This window comes from Equus asinus, chromosome 27 (assembly GCF_041296235.1).
Source record: "Equus asinus isolate D_3611 breed Donkey chromosome 27, EquAss-T2T_v2, whole genome shotgun sequence".
Taxonomy (NCBI): Eukaryota; Metazoa; Chordata; class Mammalia; order Perissodactyla; family Equidae; genus Equus; species Equus asinus.
In genome coordinates this window covers 14,085,855-14,107,452 of record NC_091816.1, presented here as the reverse complement: position 1 = coordinate 14,107,452, position 21,598 = coordinate 14,085,855, and the positions used below count along the sequence as shown (strand labels likewise).

At 34.1% G+C, this 21,598-nt stretch overlaps 1 protein-coding gene across 2 annotated transcripts in view; it reads left to right on the top strand.

The window, feature by feature from the left end:
• The window catches only part of TNKS (tankyrase), a 198,735-nt gene that overhangs the window by 126,993 nt on the left and 50,144 nt on the right, over positions 1-21,598 (top strand). For both annotated transcript variants that reach the window (XR_011498859.1, XM_014830978.3), the window contains exons 6-11: positions 5,122-5,216; positions 6,687-6,753; positions 7,047-7,233; positions 11,460-11,581; positions 12,993-13,084; positions 13,177-13,255. Coding sequence is in view for 1 of the 2 variants with exons in the window: in XM_014830978.3 (XP_014686464.2) it covers positions 5,122-5,216; positions 6,687-6,753; positions 7,047-7,233; positions 11,460-11,581; positions 12,993-13,084; positions 13,177-13,255 (642 nt within the window). In the remaining variant the exon portion in view is untranslated. The remainder of the gene's footprint in view (positions 1-5,121; positions 5,217-6,686; positions 6,754-7,046; positions 7,234-11,459; positions 11,582-12,992; positions 13,085-13,176; positions 13,256-21,598) is intronic.

Below are 21,598 nucleotides of genomic sequence, written 5' to 3'. Positions count from 1 at the left end.
GGAGACAGACAAATAAATATTATTTTGTGACAAGTGTTAAGTAAAAGATTGTGGCAGATAGTTTTAGGACCAGTCTTAAGCAATATTTTCTGTATTTTTATTGCCAAAAAAAGTGTTCAAAGAGAGAACAAGAGGAAAGGAGATAATTATTTGGAGTATTGGATTTTTGGAATCTCATTTTAAAGTCTTGTTCAAGGAATCCCCCTAAGCTCGTACTTTATAAAAATAGCATAATAATAATAGTCTTAAGAAATTAAGAATTAGTTTTTATACTATTTTATGCTTCCTAAAAGATTGGGATATTCTGTCTATATGACAATTGGTAACTTCAGAATCTTTCTCAGCACTATCAGATTAAGAAACCATTTCCCCTGTACCCAGCAGTCATTTGTGAACAATGTTTTGTGTTAAAATGTAAATGCTAAAATTCCCTTAGGATTGAATATGTAATAATACATTTAAATCTTGAGACATTGTTATCATGGTTTCTTTGCTCAATGGAAAAAAAATGATCTAGAAATTAAATTTTTATATTCTGGGTACATAATAATATATAGGTCTTCCAAAGCTAATGCATTGTGTATCTATAAGATTTTTTATTTTGGTATTTCATCCTCAGTAATATTTTTTTCCATTGTTCTTTGGATTTGTTAAGAAGTCATGTGTGAAATTAAATTTAAGTGGGAAAGTATTTGTTACTGGGAGGCCTTTAAGTTTTTCAGAAGATATTTCACTTATTAGTATAGTTTAATTCCCAGTGGTTTCAGCTAATTAATAATTATGGCACTTGAGCTATGTGGAGTGAACCAAGGGGAGCAGAGTAAAAGATGAGGTCAGCAAGTTGGGTGTATTCAGAGAGATCGCTTGTGGCCTTCTAGATCATTATAAAGACTAGCTTTTACTTAGAGTGAGGTAAAGAGCCACTGGAAGATTGTAAGCAGAGGACTGGTATCTCTAACTTATTTTAGTAGGATCGCTCTGCTGCCATGTGCCTAGACTCTAAGGGGATTATGCTAGAAGTAAGGAGGCTGAATAGAAAGCTGATGCTATTAACCAGTGGAGAGAGGATGGTGGCTTAGACCAGGGTGATGCCAGTACATGTGGTAAGAAGTAATTGGATTCTGGAGTTAGAGCCAATAGAAATAGTCTGATGCAGTGAGCAGAGTGTGTGAGAGAAAGAAAACAATCAAGAAAGACTTTCAAAGTGTTTGACATGAGTTGCCGTTAATAGCAATAGGAAATTCCGCAGAGTAGGTTTTCGGAGGAAAACTAGGAGCTCAGTTTTGGACATGATGCGCATGAGATGTCTCCTGTATATCCATATGATGATGTCAAGTAGGAAGTTAGCTTATGAGACTCTGGAGTTTAGCAAAGAAGACTGAGCTGGAGATATAACTGGGGAGTTGTCAGTGCTTGAATGTTATTTAAAGCTGCAAGAGTGCATGAGATCACCAAAGGAATGAGTATAGCTAATGAAGAAAAGAGGTCTAAGGACACAGTCCTGGAGCATTCCCATGTTAAGAAAAGGAGGAGCAACTGGGAAAGAAGACTGAAGAGTGACAGTGAGCTAGGTATCTAGGTGTCCTGGATACCAAGGGGGAAAACATTTCAAGAAGGAAGACGTGATCGGCTGTGTTAAATAAGGCTGATAGGTAAAGTAAGATGAGGACTGATAAGTGACCAATAAGAAGCAACTTCTTATTGGTGCGTAAGATACTTCATAAGGTAATAATAAGTAATAACCACCGTCTGTTGAGCTTTTTCTATGTGATACTGTATTAGGTGCTTTATAGAGTTATCTTTAATCTATAAAATAGTCTTGTATGTTAGGAATTCTCATTTTAACAGATATTGGAAGCCAAGGCTCAGAGACATTAAGAAAATAGTCCAAAGCCACATACCTTGTAAATTTTACAAAGCAAGAATACAAACCCAAGACTTAAAAGCCTTTACTCATTTCCTTATATTATGCTGCCTGGACTTAGTGTTAATGTTGTGTCCACAGTTTTATAATAGAGTTGTCAATTGTCACTGTTTTAGGTATGCATGTATGTGTAGGATAAGTTAAAGCCGTCTTAAATGCTTTGCACTATGCTGCAAGTCTATATCATAAAAGACAAAGATAGATTTATATGTTTGTTTTTTCTTATGGCCTGATTTCAAACAGAAAATTTTTAATTAGAGGATTTCTTTAAGTAAGGATTATTTTTTCTGTAAACATTTTACAATGTGAAAATATTAGTAATAACATTTCTCTTACAGCAGAATAATACATAGATTTTTAGAGTTTTTGTGTTTGCAGTTGTTTAATACTTTATCGTTCTATGTGTTTGACTTTTTAAATATTCTCAACAAAAATATCTGTTTTAAAAGTAAATCTGAGGTATATAACCAGGCACTGATTTCTGTCCTGTGTATAATGATGTCTTAAATGCTTGATTCCTGTGTTTACTGGTTTACAACCACCATGAAATTATCAAGTAACATGTTTGAGTATTTTACAAATGGATCTGCTTTATTTTTTTCAAAACCCAAATTACACTCTGTTAATTATCCTAGCATTTAGCAAATTACTTTTATCATTGCTTTGCCATTTGGCAATTGAAGTGTAAAGTTGGCACGATGTGGTAACTATTCACTAAATTTAGTCCTAGACCACATGATTTTAATTGCTTTGCATCAGAAGATAGCATTTGGTGTATAATGTTTAGTTGTAAATTTTTTTCTAGAGGAAAAATCTCTGGGCTCTTAGTAGTGTAAGCTTGTTTAAATCATCCGCTGTTCTCAATTTGTACTTTTTCTTTTTGCTTTCTACCATTTCCTCAAATTTATTGCATGCATTTTACAAAGTTTTTATGTGCCTTCTAGTGATACTATTCAGTTTGCATAATTAGCATCCACATGAAAATGACTCCTTGGAAAGTCTCATCTAGATTGTTCTGCACTCACTCTCCCTGTGAATTCATCCACTCTCCTAGCTCAGCTACCTCTGCTTAGATGCCGCTGCCATTTGCTAAGTGATGTTGTCATTGTCTCTGCTGGATTAGTCCTGTCTTCTATTCAGGTCTTCCTGTCATCAGGTTTGCCCTCCCTCTCCACTTTATTCTCTGTAGAATAGCTAGAGTGATCTTTCCAAAAGTCCAGTCTTAAGTAATTTTCCGCTTCAAGTCCTTCAGGGCTTCCTCAGTGTTCTTAAGAGTCTCCTCCAATCTCATACTCTCCACCTAGCCACTGAAGTTTTTGTTGTTCCTCAACTATACCATGTCCACTGGGTATTAATATGTGCTCTGGTCCCACTTAACAAAGCTTAAAAGCAAGCTTTGAAAGCAACTAATGTCTATATAATTGGAGTCATCCCCAAAGGAGAGAATGGTGGGAGAGAGGGCAGAAAAAATATTTGAAGAAATAATAGCTGAAAGTTTTCCAAATTTGGTGAAAACTGTAAACAACACATCCAAGAAGTTCAGCAAGCCCCAAGCATACACACAAAAGTTGAAACTATACCAAGGTACATCACAAGCAAATTGCTTAAAGCCAGTGATAAAGAGAGAATATTAAAGTATCCGAGGAGAACCACATGTACAAAGGAACAAAGATAAGGATGTTGGCAGACGTCTAGCCTGAAACATTGCAAGCCAGAAGATAGTGAAGCAACGTCTTCAAAATGTTGAAGTAAAGGGAACAAAAGTCCTGAAAATAACTTGATATTCTGTGGAGGTATTATTTGCAATAACCTTTGATGTGTATCAGAAAGCAGAAACTTGGATGGGCATGTTGTTTGATGATACAAAAATTTTAATGATCTATTTTTATATGACATTTTCCATTTTATAAGTGTTTATATGTGGGAGAAAACTTTATTTTCACGCATTTTTGAGATAGCTAGGATAGTTGATTTTATCTCTATTTTACATGTGAAGAAGCTGAAATACATAGGTAACGTGACTTTTTCAAACTCATCATCAAGTTTCCTGACTTCCTATTCAGGACTCTTCTAATCTGCTTGGTCTCCTCCTTATTCCTGTGTATTGCTCAGAATATTTCCTAAACTTGGAGACTGTCAGAATATGTAAAAATGTATGGAGTGCCTTGAAAGCAGTAATAGGTAATACAGTATTTAGTAATTCTTTTGTATCTTGACATTTGGAGTATGTAAAGAAAATAAATTGAAATCTTATTAAATCTCAAAGCCCAAATAGAAGACAGGAAAAATGAGAGTGCATTAAAGTATATTAGACCCTGTGTGAAAAGCTGTTATAGTAGTTAACTTTAAGTAAATGAGCAAAGGTGGAAAAATTGCTATGGTTGCAGAGAAGCTTGTAATTAAAATAGTTATTTCTGATTTTTTAAAAAAAGGTGAGGTTTGATTATTTTAATTACCATATTAAATTTGACCAAAGAGCCTTTTAATAACTTAGTTGAAATTAAAATGTGGCAGAAATTAGTTGGGAAGAAACTGTATTTTCTCTTGTATTTGTACTGCATATGTAGTGCATAGAATAGAAGAGTTAAATACTATCTTGGCATATGTCATTGTATCCAGTGTAGGAAATTAGTTTTGACTCATTGCTAGCAGCCACATGGAATGAATGTGGTCCATTGTCCTTTTTGTTTCCACTAAAGTTTCTTCAAATATTCTTTAGAGATGCTTTTCAATCTTTCCTATTAAAGAGAAATTTTGAGAGCTAGCTCTTTAGGTCAGGCTTTGTGATAGAATTGGGATTAAAGTTAGAACTTGAAAGGTAATCAGGACTTAAGTAGGATAGGAAAACTGTTTTCAGTTATGAGAAATATGAGCCCCGACATGTCTTCTCAGAACTGTGAGAGTGGTTCTTTATGGAAAGAAGTAAGAAATAATTTAGAGTGGGTAGGGTAGGACTGGATGACTGAAGGCCTTGAAAAACACAGGAGAAATAGGTGGATGGCACTGAAGTTAGAATTTACTCCTGAGGTGAGCGAATTGTCTCTCATCCAAGTATGTAATGTGAATTTTTGGCATTTCAACTCATTATTTTCTGTGTATGTTAACATTCATTGTGTTTAAACCTAAATAAATACTGATTAAATGGTAAAGCAAGAATTGTTTACCTGAAGAAGGGGGCGTGTTTTTCTCTTTTCTAGTCTACTCCTTTACACCTGGCTGCAGGCTACAACAGAGTTCGGATAGTTCAGCTTCTTCTGCAGCATGGTGCTGATGTTCATGCTAAAGACAAAGGGTAGGCATATTGCTTTCTTCCCTTGGATGGTTTTGCTCATGGGTTATTATGCTTTATTTTCAACATCTGATTCACTAAGGTTTTTGAGCACTAGACAACGAAAGTCGTGTATCCCATATCTTTACAGCCTGTGTAGCATTTTAAGAATGTTCACAACTTTGATTTGACTTTATGTTCATGTTTCTACTTATTAAGGATTCTTCTCATAATAATTTCCTAAATTAGTTTAATTTTATTACAGTTCTGTTATTTGAAGTTAAAATGTTTCTCTCAATTACAATTCTTATTTCTCACCTTTTCAGTTGCATTTCAGAAAGATAGAGAAGTTGAAAATTCTGATAATCCAGTAACATAGCTATCATAGTCATCAGATATGAAAGGATCATCTCTTATTAATAACCAAAATCATAAGTATACAATAATCTAATTTGGGTTTTTTTCCTGATGAAATCTTGGATATCTAAAATGAGAAAACCTAAAAGGTCCTTTTGAAGGTTGATATGGGAGGAGGTTGGCTGAGAACAAGAAAGCAATTGTCATTTATTTTATGAATAGCTGAATTTTGGAAAACTTTGTACCAGTTTCCTGTCTAGTCTCTAGGGACATATGAGTCAGGTCTACTTTCCTATGTGATGGGCTAACATTTCTCATTATCCCACCTTAAGATCTAAAAGATAATTGACCTTACTACCCAAGTGAAGTAGATTCATATTGCACTCTTGTGACTGGCAATGTGAAGAAGAGAAGCCCTGGAGGAGGGTTTCTTTCACTTTGCCCCCTCTCCATGTCAGAAAACGTAGAAACGAAGAAAGAACTCTGTACTTGAGGCAATTATCAGGAGAGGAATCATTTCAAATCTGCTCTTTTCGGTGCTGTGTTTCTCTCTTGCCTGCGCCAGGTTTTGTGCCATATGTGAATGGTGTCCCAGTAGCATAGGGGCACACATGCCTGATGTTCTTGTACATCTTTGTTTCCTTGTGCATGTCTGAAAACAGATGGGTGTACAATAGGTGAGTCATCAAGAGAAGTACACCACAAAAAAAGGGGGTCTTGTAGAATGATGCTTTGATATGCAAGTTGTAACAGTTTGGATACTTAACTCTTATGCTGGAAGTTACCATGAAAGTGAAATAAAATGGTAGGAATATTTCACTTCACTATCAACATGTATTTTCTATAAATAATAAAGCATGCAATTGTCAATAGTACATATTTCTTCCTTTCACCTAAATGTTTTTCTAACTTGTGTTTTTATCATTATATTTAAGGATTATATACACAAAACGCAAGATAAATATAAAAGGTTGAACATTAGTTATGCTATATATCCTTTTATTAAATACTTTTAAATATTTTTTATTAAAATTGTACTGGGATGTTTTAGATTTTTGTTTCTTAACACTTTTTGGCATAGAAATGGCCACAAGTTGTTTGAAATTTCAGTATTTTAATTTGCCTTTTTTCATTTAGTGGACTTGTACCTCTTCATAATGCATGTTCGTATGGACATTATGAAGTTACAGAACTGCTACTAAAGGTAAGAGAAATTAAAGATATTGAACATCATTGCTTCTTTTGCACTTGTCATGAGTTTTCCTGGGGTTTTTTTTGGGCCAGTAAGATTTTTAAGAGAATAAAATAGTTTTTAAAAATATTTCTGTTGCCTTAAAAATTTTGAAACAGTTTAAGCTGTTTTTAAAAGCTGAAATTAAAACACTTATTGACATTTCAAAGAGTTATAACTGAAATTTACAGTGAAATAAATGTCTTCTGAGTTTTATTTAATCCAGCGAGATGCTTACTAACCTAAAACTTTTTTTCTCAATTTAGCATGGAGCTTGTGTTAATGCCATGGATCTCTGGCAGTTTACTCCACTCCATGAGGCTGCTTCCAAGAATCGTGTAGAAGTCTGCTCTTTGTTACTTAGCCATGGTGCCGATCCTACATTAGTCAACTGCCATGGCAAAAGTGCTGTGGATATGGCTCCAACGCCTGAGCTCCGGGAGAGACTGACTTGTACGTGTTTATATCCCAAAATCACTACTGCTTGTTGTAGATTGGAATGTCTCACTTTTGTTTAGTTCTTAGGGCTGCCATTTTGCCTAACTTAGATAATGTCCTTCTAATCTTACATGTACGATGGTTTATAATCCTTATTTCTGATCATCTACTTTTCTTCATGAATCCCACAGAATCTTATATATATATACACTATATGCATTTTGTGTTTATTTAAGCCTAATTCTAATTATGTACTGTTTCCTTTTTTTAAAGCTAATGAGGATGAGTCAATCAATAACCATTTATTGAATACCTGCTGTGTGCCAGGCACTGGAAATATAGCAGTATACAAACCAGAAAAAAATCTCTGAGCTCACAGAGATTTCTTCTTGTGCTGTTGGTAATAGTAGATAATATCTGACATTATTGAGCGACTACTGTTTCCCAATCCCTGCAAGGTTGCATAATCATATTTTTATTTCTTGTGTGTCTTAGGGCCCAAGTGTACTCACTTGCCCAAATTATGGTTTGGTGGAAGTAATCTTCTCAAATACAGATACATATATATATATATATATATATATATATATATATATATATATGCATGTTTTTTAAATAAACTCTTTGTTTTAGAATAGTTTTAGATTTACACAATAGTTACAAAGGTAGGACAGAGACTTCTCATATACCCCATTCCCAGTTTCTCCTACTATTAATATCTTACATTAGTATGGACATTTGTCACAATTAATGAACCAATATTGATACATTATTAACTAAAGGCCGTACTCTATTCAGATTGCCTTAGTTTTTGCCTGAAGTCCTTTTTCTGTTCCAGGATCTCATTCAGGATGCCAACATTACATTTAGTTGTCATATCAAATACTGAGATATATTTAATTCTGCATGTGGGCATTTCAGGTTTAAATTAAAGTAGATGTTACCTACCTAATTTTTCACTGATCCTATTTTAAGAGTCTTTACATCTAGGATTGAGAGTCAGATAACTGAATTTAAATGCCTGAGAAAATCTTAAATGATAACTTTAGAAAAAGGCATAGTCAAAGTGATACTAACGTCATTTAAGTTTAAACAGATTTTAAACTAGTTTATGTTAAAACAGGAAGAATTCCTTGCAATTTTGATCTTAAGAGGAAATTTAAATTTATTTTGGTACTGGAACAGATGACATCCACTAGATAACAGGCCAGCACAAACCAGATTATAACTGGGCAGATGTCTTAGCAATGAATCCTTGTAGAAGTGCATTTATTCTCTCTCCCACTCATACGACTCTTGCCATATGTTATCTTGCATTATGTAGTTCATTTTTCTCTGTGTGTGTTCTGTGTTCCCAGTGAAATTCAAATTCTTAGAAAGACCTTTGGTTTTATTTTTTTGTCTTCTTAGCACCTGCACAATGCCTTGTTACCTAATAAATGTGTCGGTGGCGTTTGTTTGGGCCTATATATCTACCTAATCCCAATTTAGCCCAGTGCGTTGTGCATACTATGTGCTCAGCAAGTTATTAGATTGACTTTAAGTTAACTCAAAAAACTTATTTTTTTATCTTTTTCTAATTTCCTTCTTTTGTAGTTTTATACCCTGGGCTCAGCTTTGTCCCCGTGTTACCATTTGACTGTATTTTCCTTATAATTGTTTGGCAAAGCTTGAGTATTAATGAGTTTTTACATTGTGTTTTGCTCATCTGTCTGATTCCAATGTAAACATTAAGATTTAACCTAAATTTGTATAGTTTTGTAAAGGAAGAAGTTCCCTAATTAGAGTACTTTTCAACCTTGTCAGTATCTCCTTTATTTTTTTAAATAAGATTCTACCAAGGAATTATCTGAAGAAAAGGATTTAACCAAGTTGTCACTTCTCTAACTGCAATCTCATCGTCATGTCCACCGCTTTAGTCTAGGCGTTCACAGTTACAGAATGCTTTTTAGAAAATTATTCAGGAAACAAAGAAAAACAATATTTTGATCCTACCCAGGGTAATAGCGTTTTCATTACGCACATTTTTTTCTGCTCTTTCTTATCTTCTTTTAATTTGTTGTTTTCATGAAGCCAAACGACCAAGGTAGTTTGGGTACTGCACGTATTGGAGCTGAAAATACTTAAATTAGCTTTCATTCTTATTTCAAAATGCTTTCAGAAAGAGAAACGTTTAAGGCATTTTATAAATATTAAGTTTTCAGGGTAAGTTTGAGTAATTTGCAGTCTTACCACTTTCTTTGTAACTACTTAGCTTCTTTGAAGTTTTAAAAATAAATCTTTATATAACTTTTGCATTTAGAAGGACAATTATTTAGTTGATAGATTTTTCTATCTTCTGGTTTGTTTTTTTAATCTTGAGTATTTGTCAGTAAAATATTTTAAATTTGAAAATCAATTTGGACAGAAATCTTTACTTTTTTCCTAAAGAGCAAAGGTAAAGAGTATTTTACTTCTTGTTATTTGAGAAAATATTATGCTGTTTAATTGCATTATTGTGTCATCATTTCTTGATTTCCTTCATACCACAGTCTTATTATGTTTTTCATAAATTTCCCCATTTAATTTTCTTATGAGCCACCTTTCCTGAACTTAAAATTGCTTTTATCATTTTGATAATCATGACACACTTGTCATCAGAGAAAAGACCAATATGATTTGAATTCAGTTTAAATTTCTCTAGACTGATGACCCAAGCAAAGCAGTACTTTTTGCTTGAAATCAGTTCTCGGTGCATCACCTTCTTTTGCAGTTGCCAGGATCCTCTCCTCCCATCTGGCAGTTTATCATTCTCTCACTTCTTTTATCCCTAATTTTATCATTAAAATGAAAATATGTAATTTTGTTATTTCAAAATACTGGCTTACTTTCATTTCATTTTGACCTTGTTTTGGGGTTTCTGAAATTTCAAAGTCCTAAACTTTGAGGAATTTAGCAATGATAAAGTACCACTAAACAAGAGGTTACATAAAAATGGTTTTTGTCCTGAACCTGCCATGACTTATTTTATAAATATTCCCCATTCATGCAAGAAATACCTACTATACAAGTACCTACTATACGCCAAATACTGTGCTAGGTGATGGGGCTGCCATAGCAAGTAAGACAGTGTGACATAGCCTGTGATATAAGGCTAAATGCAAGTGTGGGTGACTTCATAAGAAGGATCCCTAACCCAGTAATGGGGAACATCAGGAAGGCTTATCCGAAGTATCTAAACTGAGACCTTGAACAATGAGTGAAAAAAGCATGTGTGTATGTGCACATATGTGTCTCTGTGTGTTTCTCTCTGTCTTTTGAGGGAGAGAAGGGAGTGAGATGGGACCCTCGAAGGTAAGGAGAGAGAGGAAAAGGGAAGGAATTCAGTAGGAGGCAGGTACAAAGGCCTGAATGTGAGTGGGCCTGGAATTGGTACATAGTATACTAGGTCACACATCATTTGCATCTTTTTAGAACAATTTTCAACTTTTTGTTAATAATTGGTTATATCAAAATACAAACTAAATTTGTAACATAGAAACTAAGATTATGTGTTTTTAATAAATAAGAGTATTGGATTTGTATTTATGCAATTGATTTGGAAATACCTTTTTAAAAACTCTCTTACTTGCTTATGCAAATAACAAATAGTTCTTTGAAAAATTTTCAAACTCTGGCACTTCCCCCATAATTCACTTCTTCCCTCCTCTGTGTCAAGATATAATCATTATTAGTATTTTGATGAGTATGTCTCTAAATGTCTTTTTTAACCATTACTTATATTTAGTTGTGGTGGCAATAGTAGTAGTAACAAATTGGATCAACCTATGCTTCCTCTTCTGCTGCTTGAATTTTCATTTAATAACATATACTTTCATGTCAGTATATATAGATCTATCTTTTTTGTTTAAGGGCTATAAAGTATTCTAAAGTCTATAAGTGTTTACAGATTATTTAACTGGTTTCCATTTGGTGGACATTTAGGTTGCTTTTTTTTAAAACTTTGCTGGATTGAGTATCTCCGTGTGTATATCTCTATGAACTCTTAAAAGTATAAAACAATCTTATTTCAGAGCATACATTTGTCAAAATTTTTTATTAACCTACATGCTCATTCTTTGCACCTTTATTATCATATCATCATGTTGCTGCTGTTGCTAAAATAGAGGAATATTTAAAATTAATAATTTTCTTTATAATCATTGCTAATGATTATTAAATATTTTAAATCTTTTTTATGTCAACCATTATTTCATTAACAGATGAGTTTAAAGGTCATTCTTTACTACAAGCAGCCAGAGAAGCAGACCTAGCCAAAGTTAAAAAAACACTTGCTTTGGAAATCATTAATTTCAAACAGCCACAGTCTCATGAAACTGCCCTGGTAAGATTTTATTGTTAATCCATGCCTTGGATAACAGTAGTATAAGCACAAAATATGATTTTCATTTCAGAAACCTTCAAGTAACTTTAGTATCTGAAGTGCTGGAAATTTGCATTTTAATATTGGTTGCAGTGATTTCTAAATTTGGTTTGGGAGATGATTGCTTTTATGGGTGAGAGAATAGACATTTGTTCAACCTTTATTTGGGTATTATTTTTACCTTTGTCTTTCCCCAACCATATTATAACAAATCTACCTTTGGGGCCAGGGCTTTCATAGAATACAAGATGTGATTTTTCTCTATAGAATCTTCTTTTTCCTGTGGCTGCTAGATAAATACTAGAGTTGTTTTCTGTAGAAGATTAAAATATTTTCAAAAATATTTGTATCATCCTTTTGAGCAATTGTCTTCAAAGAATGCATTCATTACGTTATTACAATCATTATAGAAGAATGGTAAGATTATGATTTTTTTTTGTTCAGACTATACAAGTTGTTTTTAAAACTGTTCGTATTTTTTCTTCTAGTGTACTTCCAGAAAGATTAGTTTGTTTTCCTTGTCATTGACCACACTGAGTTTCAGACGTAGGGCTGGTTAGATTCCTCCTGAATTCAGAATTGAAGCATATGTGATGCCTCGATCACAGACTCTAAATGTGCTTCAGTTAACACTCTCACATCTGTCTGGCACAGAAAGGTCAAACTGTCGTCAATATCTGCTGAAAACAACATTAAAAGAGTCACCAAATCGAAATGGGTCAATTGTATGTACACTTAAATATATGGCTCTCACACTGGGGTTCAGATACATTCCAGCTGCACAGCATTCACTCAAAGCCACAGAATAAACCTGACCTGCTTTTTTGGAATATTCATTCTATTCATTAAGAAGTAGTTTTTCATTTTTTTAATTTTAATATAAACATAAAATTTCTGAGAATACTTCTCTCTCTGAGCTCTTACGCATCTGTTACGTTCTTGCCTGTTCCTGGGCGTGGAGACTTATTCTCCTGTGATGCTAGGTGTACCCCTGGGGAGAGTTTGACAAATACTGACTTATGTGGCTGGCAGCCTACTGAAGGATTGAGTTGAAACTTCAGTTACAGGTTTTTGTAGCTTTGGAGAGGCAGTATTCTGATACCTTCAAATAAATAAACATAGTGGATAATTATTTCTTGGCTCAAGGAAAAGAAAAGAAGTCTGTCTTAATGCTTAACCAAGAGCATAATTTCACCTTGGTTTAAAGGCTTGTGTTTTGTACTTCCAATGTATTTAGGAGGAATTTTGATCATCTCTGTAGTCTAAAATATATATTTTGAGATAACAGTGTTCTAAACAGCAGATGGTATTTAGTTCAGAAATCTACTTTTAAGTAGAAGTTTATTTTAACTTAGTTTTGTTTACTTTACAGCACTGTGCTGTGGCCTCTCTGCACCCCAAACGAAAACAAGTGACAGAATTGTTACTTAGAAAAGGAGCAAATGTTAATGAAAAAAATAAAGAGTAAGTGTAATTGCAGAAGTTGTTGTTCAATTCTTAAAGGGAAAATGCAATAAAAGTTGGGAGATTACCTTTCCCTTTTCTCCTCTCCACAGTTTCATGACTCCCCTGCATGTGGCAGCAGAAAGAGCTCACAATGATGTCATGGAAGTGCTGCATAAGCATGGAGCAAAGGTAAGACGCACACCTGCAGTAAAGGCCAAACTTGGCATTGAGAAGCGAGCCGCTCTCAAGACTGTTACTTTTCTCTCTGATTTTCCTGAAGAAATTAATTTTATAAAGGACTGTTAACATGTATTTGAATTCATCAGTTCTCCTTTAAAGCTGATTTAAATCTTGTTACTAATAAAAATAATTGCCTGTGTACTTAACTGTCATTCTTCTATAAAATATAAAATGTAGCTACAGTCTTACCATTTGAAATACGTTTCAGCTTTACATTGCTTTACATTTGTCCTGGGATTGATCTATTTTGAGAGTCAAGGTCAATGATGGTTTATCAGAAAATAATTTATGAAAATGATAGTCAAAATATCACTACTTATTTTAAAGAATATTTGTATTCCTTCAAACTGATAATGATAATTTTCTCAAATAACTTGGACACTAAAGAAACGTGAAATTTTTAACAATCATTTTTATTGGCATTATCTGAATGGCATTATCTGAAACTCTGAATCGCTTGAGGGAGGAAGGAAGCAAACTGGTTGTTTTTCAGAGGTGACTTGTACTGGCAAATTTTTAAATCCTCAAGAGTGTGTAGGTTAAAACAGTCGTCTCCAAGAAGGGTGCAGACACTCTATGGAACATACAAGATGAGCCACTGAGTGCAGGAAAAAGTACTGGAATTTTAATCTTTTAAAATAGTGATTTCTTTACGAATAAAGAAATTAAGATCTACTAATATTTAATACACAGATGGTTGCTTACACCCTCATTAGGTCAATGTGTCAGCCTGTCTGAGTCATGTCAGGGCCCAAGTGTTTCTCATCTGTTCTCTTTCAGCAGGTTTTGACATATTGTACTTTACATGTGTCCAAATGAGTAGATATATGGATATTATCCTATTAACCTTTATAAATACCATTGTTGATAATCAGAGGGAGTGACCATGGCAATCTTATAGCATAAAGAGATTGACTATTTCATGAATTAGTATTTTCAGGAATTGTCTTAATTTCTTGTGCTTTATTTTTTCTTTTATGAAAATTAGAGAGTTCAAAATTTGCTGATAGTTCTATGATGACAAATGACTATTACTTGTATGTAGACACTTTTTTAAAAAAAGAAACATAATCACACTCTTAAAGTTACATATTCTAGAATGAATGAGAAAGTAACTGCATTCTTTAAAGAAACTTTAAAAAATGGAGAGGACATTTTGAAAATCGATTTTTAGAATATGTCCACTGTTTCATTTTTGTTGCCAAAAAATGATGTAAATATATCACCCGGTTGTCATATCTACATAATTAAGACACTTGAGAACAATTTTTTAACCTGTTTGAGTCTTTCTGAATTTGTGTTTAAGTGGTTTTTGAACCTATTAAAAGTGTTAATGTAACACCTTCTCATAAGTTTGCAAGAACATCAGAAAGATGCAATTTTACTAGCAGAATTGCAATTAAAACCCTAGCATAATTAGTAAGTTACATTAAATATAAGCACTGTCATTTAGTGTAGACATTATTAACAGGGCACTTTTTCCAGTAACTACATACATATCTGTATGAAATCTTTTTATCTAATGCGGCCAATGGGACCAATTATTGAAAATGAGCTTGCTTAGAATCAGACCCTCAAATCTACATCACTATTTTTTATAAGATTTTTAAAAGTTTTTGTAATTGAGCCAAAAGAGATTTTGTACCATTAGTAATTAAAATGTTTTTTAAATTTTGTTTCATCTCTTTCCCATCCTTTGTAATTTCTCTTTTTGTGTAAGTTTTATATGTATTTATTATGTATTAGTATGATGCTGCTTGTTTATAAGTTACAAATGAATGCATATGTTTATTGAGTGGATTCTCAAAACATTTTTTTACTCATTAGGTGCGTGATCCCAAAATTTAGGTATCCTTGCTTTAAAAGGGTAATAAGTATTTTTAATTAAAAAAGCAGAATGAGCTGGAATGAAAGGGAACAGAGTTCTATAGATTTATTGCCTATTTTGAGGGTACAACTACTGCATTGTTATATAAGTAATGTCTTATTGCTCAGTCAAGTGGAAAGTGCTAAGCTGAGTGGGCTTTCTGCTATACTTAAGAACACCGAATGTTTATCATTGACCTATTTTTAATAATATCTTATGGCATTTATAATGTTCTTGAAAAACCATGAATAATGCTCTTCAGTTTGGGAAAATATCTGTTTGTTGTCTCCCATGAGTCATTTTGTTTCATGAAGTTTCAGTGAAGAAGAACATTATTTTATAACCTGTCTTAGTCAACATTACTCCAGCTCTGTGGTTCTCAGTCTTTCTCTGCCCATCATGTTCACTGCACATTCTCATCAGGAATGTCTCAATTCATCACTGGGGCGTGTATAATCTTAAACACCCTGCCAATGATGGAGAGTGACTTTTAGACTAGTGGATTCTTCCTAGTCTTTCCCTAGGTTCAAGTAAATTGAGAACTCCTGCTGTAAGTCACTTTAAAACAGAAAAAAAAAATCATACTTAATCAGGATTGTGGTTAGTAGTAGATACCAGTTGCCATCCTCCCATTCACTCACTCCCTGGTTCCAGGGCTGCCTGCTCTCCCTCAGGGCTGTTTTTCTGGTGACTAACGCCTTAGTAAAGACCCACTGTATAAACCCAACTTAGCTACTGTTGCCCAATGTTTGCTCGCTTAGTGTTCTTTCTGGGGAACTCGTGGCTTTCATTTGATTTCCGCACAACTCATGGTTTTCATTTGATTCTAAAAGAACGTCTGAACAAACAGCACACCCTTGAATTCGGATTCAACTGTCTTACACTGCTTCCACCATCCTGGTGCCTTCTGCGCCTCATGATGAGTCCAGGTCTCAAACTAAGACTATTAAATCAGAAAAGGTAGAGAATCTGGTCAGCAGATCTAATACTGTTAACTAATTTGTCTTACTTAGACAGCTGGAGTTTAGTAATATTTATGTAAGTGAGAACATTCTTTTGCTCAAAGCTTGGTGATAAATGCAAAGTCCAGGTCTACATGCATGTTGTGTATAGAACATAGACAGGCGTGCTTCCCAGTTTAGAATCCTCCACTTTCTAGGTTTGTAACCTTGGACTTAATTTTCCTGAACCTCAGTTGGCTCATTGGTGATATGTGGATATTAATACCTTCTCTACAAGTTTTTTTTTTTTTGTAAGAATTAAATGAGTTTATGTATGTATATGGTACCTGGCACACAAACAATACTTTGATTACTAGTATGAACACTGTGTTTTTTTTCCATGTTTGTCTTTTCAAACTTATATACTAGGTATTTCCCTTAATCTAAATTTTTATATAAGACTTATATAGGTTATGTATAAGCTATATAGCTTTTATATAAGCTTATATAGCTAATCACTTTATAATTTTTTTTGATCTACTAACTCAACAAATATTGAGATGCAAAATGATCAAGACTGTGTGCTGATATTGTGGGAAATACCAGTTTGGAAGTTAATGCAATTACCAAACTTGAAACTAATCCTGAACCAATTTAGTGGCATTAGTAATAAAGAAGGAAGAGAAATAATTAAATCCACTTATGAAGGAATAATTATATTATTTCGAAGTGAGTTGGATGTTAGAATGGACTTAGAAAGTGGTGGTACAATTAATGGAATTAAGAAAGCTAGAGAGAAACACTGATTTCCTATGCCTTGATAATGATTTTGTACTTGGAGGTGATATGATAGATGGACATGTAGATAAAACTAGTGATAGGAAATATAGCACTAGGATGTTAGAGTTTGTAATTAGAAAGATCTATTGGGAAGTGCAATAGGAATATGAAGAAGGAACAGGAGATCAGTGCTGAAAAGAGAAATCAAGGTAGACAATGTCATTTGATTTGGCAATTTTCATATAAGGGCTTTGTAAACTTTTGAAGGAAGTATTCCAAAGATGTAGAGGTAGAGAATTGTATTAGTTAAGGTCTTGGCAATAAACAGTACACTCAAAGTGGGTGATTTGAGGAAAGCTTAACAAAGGAGTTATATACAAAGACGAGGGTATGGTTTAAAGAAATCAACAAGGGATGAGGTAGTACTAGCAGCAAGTGGGGAGATGTTACCATCCCTGGGCCTGAAGGGACAAGGAATGGGAGAGGTCACTGGAACCAGGAGAGGGTGGCTATGTGGAGAAAGCCACCTGGCAACCCCTGTGGCCTTTGATAGAGGGTATATCTTACCCATACTCCTCATTCTCCTACTTCCCATCAGTCTCCTGTCAGTGCCTCCCATTGGCCACATCCAACAAAAAATTAAAGACCCAAAAGAGTCCATTGATGTGATCCATACAAGTGATTTTCCTAGGACCCAGAGCAGGGTGGAGGATGGATATGGATCTGGAGAAGTAAGCAGGCAATATTCAGGAAAAGGGTAGAAAACAAATGGCGAGTGAGGAAAGGAGGGTTATAAGACAATGGGAGAATCAACTCACTCATTTGAGAAATCCATTTTTGTAGGAGTAAATTTCTGTATCTTAAAAAAATTAATAATTATCTCTACCAACCCCCTGCTTTGCAAGATTACTGTAAAGCCTAAACAGGAGAGACATGAAGATTTTATCCTTCGTGTGGCAGTTTTTTTCTTTATTGTTGTTAGTCTACCCTGGCATTCTGCATGCAATTACTACTGCTTTGTCTGCTATCCTTATTAAGGAGAACTTAAGCCCCAGTTGCATATGGTATTATTAATACCTAAAAACAAAAAGTTTAACTTTGAGGTGCGTTTTTTTAATACATAAAAGAACTGTTTTGTCTTAGCATCTGTTCAGTGTGTGGAACACGAGGAACTTTCTTTTGATTGTTCATATGTGTTAATTTGGCAGATTTATTTATAGTGAATATAAGAAGAAATTGTGTCACTAGTAATTGGCATTAAATGGGCTTATTTCTCACATTGAGAAGTGATCAAAAGTCTTTGCTCACTTTGGGAAAATGTGTTAGCTCATTACAAAGATTTTATTAATGCTCTTCTAGAAGTGGATTGATAAGCAGATTCTATCAGCCCAAAGGTGTTAAAGTACTTCTCAAGCTGTACATCCACAGTATGTTTTATAGTTCAAATAATATCCGAAGTTCGATCATGTCACATAAAGTCCAAAGGTGCCAGTATCTCAGGGACATTTAGTTACCAGTAACAGATCACCTGAAACTGGATTAAGCAGAAATCGAAATCTATTTAATATCTATATAAATGTATGCTTGTTACTTTTGTGAGATAACCGTATGGTTATCCCACAGAAATAATCTCCAGGAGTCCTGGCTGAGATTCACAAGATGAGAACAGGAGTTGGGAAACCGTTGGGTACCCTGGCTGCCATTCTCTCTCTCTCTCTCTGAGGTCGCGTGGGTTTCTTTTCACTGTCGATCTTTGTTCATCTGCTTCGTTCTTCTTTTTATAAACTATATTTTTCAGTTTTACTTCTCTTTGGTCTAAATATGGTCTCTGCAGCCCCTACTTTATGTGTCTTTGGCTTAGAAATATACCACCTGCAGCTCCCGTCTCCCAGGTCTCAGGGATGAGAAAGAGAGGATATGAACAAGACATCAGTTTCTTCAGCACGGCCACTGGATTGGCATGCTCTCGTCTAACCAGCTGTGCTCAGGCAGTTATTTCTCAGACAGTTAGGGCATGTGAGAAGACAAGTGCCCCTTTAATAAGGCAAAGAAAATATATACTGTTATAATATTTCTGTGTACCTCTTTTCAGAGAAGCTGAGTGATTTTTTTTTAAATTTCACATGAATTTTGAACGTTTGCAAATAATAATACACTCAAGTTCAGTTAATCTAGTTTCATGTCTGTCAACATTAGTTTCGTGTCTCTCAAATTATATTAAAATTTAACATCTTAGACAAATTCTCAACTCTGTAGTGGGTTCACATCGCAGTAAAGGAAGAAAAAGCCTTTTAAAGTAAAATATTCATTACTTTATCAGAATTCTAGTTAAGAATTAAATTTGTGTTCATTTTGTCTGTTTCATTCCTCACAGGAGATGCATTAACTATGTGTATCCCACCATGCATATCAATGGCCTGTAAATATCTGTTAAAAACTTTAGAATCAAATGAAATTATACTTTTATTACAGATAAAGTTATTTTCAATATTAATTCTCTCAGTGCTGACATTTACCTTTTTTTTTTCCCCAAATTTCTGGGGAAAGAAGAATGTGTGGTTTTTGGCTAGAGAATATTTTAATAGTCTCTAATGTTTGTTCAGTATACAGCATAATATGTTGAAAACAGTATTCTTTATCACCAGAATTTACTAATTTGTTGTCCTTGTGAGCCATTCATTTGCCAACCATTTTCAAACACCCACTTGTACAAGGCATTGGACTTAGTACTATGGGGTATGTAAGAAGTTGGAATTTAATCTATTCTTAAGGGACTTAATATCTAATAATAGTCTTATGTGACACAGTCTACTTGAGTATCTGTTAGACAAATTGGAAAGTGGTATATATAAGAGAAGTACAGGTAGACTGCTATGCGGAGGGGAGAACAATTCCTTCCGTTGACGGTGGCGCACTCGGGGAGAGATTGGAGAAATTTCATTGAGAAAGTACAATTTCAGTTAGTAGTGTCCAGGAATTAGATTTTTAAAAATAGGAAAAATACAAAGAATGTATTTTAAGTAATGACTCAATCAGGAAAGCAAAGGAGTTTGTTAGTCAGAAGTTATGATTAGTCAGTAAGTTGGTACAGAAAAGGGGAATAATGAAAATCTGAAAAGATAAGTTGGAGCAAGACCCTGGCCGTCTCAATTGGAGAGTTTAGATTTTGTGCTCATAATACTTGGAGAGCCATTGGAACCCTTTGATTAGGTAGGTGACGAACAGAATCCTGCCTCAGGAAGACAGATAGTTCCTACGAAACTACCTTCTCTTAGGAAACCAATTACAGAAATATAGACTCAACCTATGTGTGTAATAGCTGGTATTAGCAGTATTGAACAAAAGCAGCTTTTTAAGATTTTTGTAAAGAGAGATGGTATCAAGATGATGTTTCTTACCTTCAAGCTGAAAAGGTGACACCTGTTCACCTGTTCCCTAGGTTAGCCTCTGTCTACCAGGACACAGACCTGGTTCAGGTCCCTATCTTTTGTCCTTCTATTGTTGATTTATTAATGCCTGTTTTTTTTTTTTCATTGTTTGCTTTCACTTTCAAAGTGTTTTGATTTGAGCAAAAAAATACATTGTCATTCTAGCTGAAGGAATACAGACGCTGTTTTCAACTCTCAGGTTACTTGACATCACGTTTAGTTTGAGACATACACATGTTCGCAGTTAAAGTAGAATTATAACGTGAAGCAATAAATCCCTAAGTTCAGAAATGTCACAGAACGGTTCGTGATGAATCACCAAATGAGTATGTGGAGCAATGATAGCTTTAAGCTTAGGCGAAAGATGAATGCAGCCTCATGGCTAGCTGGTTGAGACTGCGGTGTTTGCACTGATTAGAATTTTGAAAGATTCTCCTCAACCCTTCCCCTTATAGTCTACTTGCTGGTTTCCAGAATTATTTTGGCATGTTTGAATCATAATTTTATGTGCTACACATTTCAGGGCAAATGCCATTGCGTTTTTTTATCATTTTATCTAATTATCCTCTTAGGAAAAATCATTATTACTACTCAAATAGAAATAGATAAAGATACATACCTCAGGTTGTTAACTCTAAATAGAAGAAAAAAGGGGAATATGTTTTGTCTTTAAAACTGGCAGACGTCTGTTGTTCTCACCCTTCTAAATAGATATCTCAAGCCAGTCCTGACTGTTTAATTACCACAGTTGAAGTGTAACATGTTAAATGTAGCATTTTTCTTATTGGAGGCGGTTTGTGTACTTTAGTGAAAATAGTCTCTTTAATGCTGAATGGTAAGCGTCTTTGATGACGTCCTCTATCATATCCTTGTGGAAAGTGTGATAGAGGAAATTAGGGAGAACTGGGTCTAAAAAAGACTTGATCAGGAAAGTTGATCTAACACTCCCAAATTTCTGCAGTAAGTAGGTATGTTAGTGATTCCAAATAATATGTATTAAGAATTAAAGTTGTATCTCTTTAAAATATGAAGAATAAATTAATGCTGATGTATATAAAGTAAATCGTCAAATATATTTTTTAGGTTGAAAATACAATTTATGGACAGGAGCACATATATACATATAGGTATTAATTTGAAAGTTCTTAAAAGAAGAACTTGTGAGTGTCAGTCGCATTTATTTGATTAGTTCAACTTGAATGACCATTCAGACAATTATGTGTATAATACCACACCTTATTTTTTGGTTTGTTTCTTTGCTAGTTTTAGAGCTTGA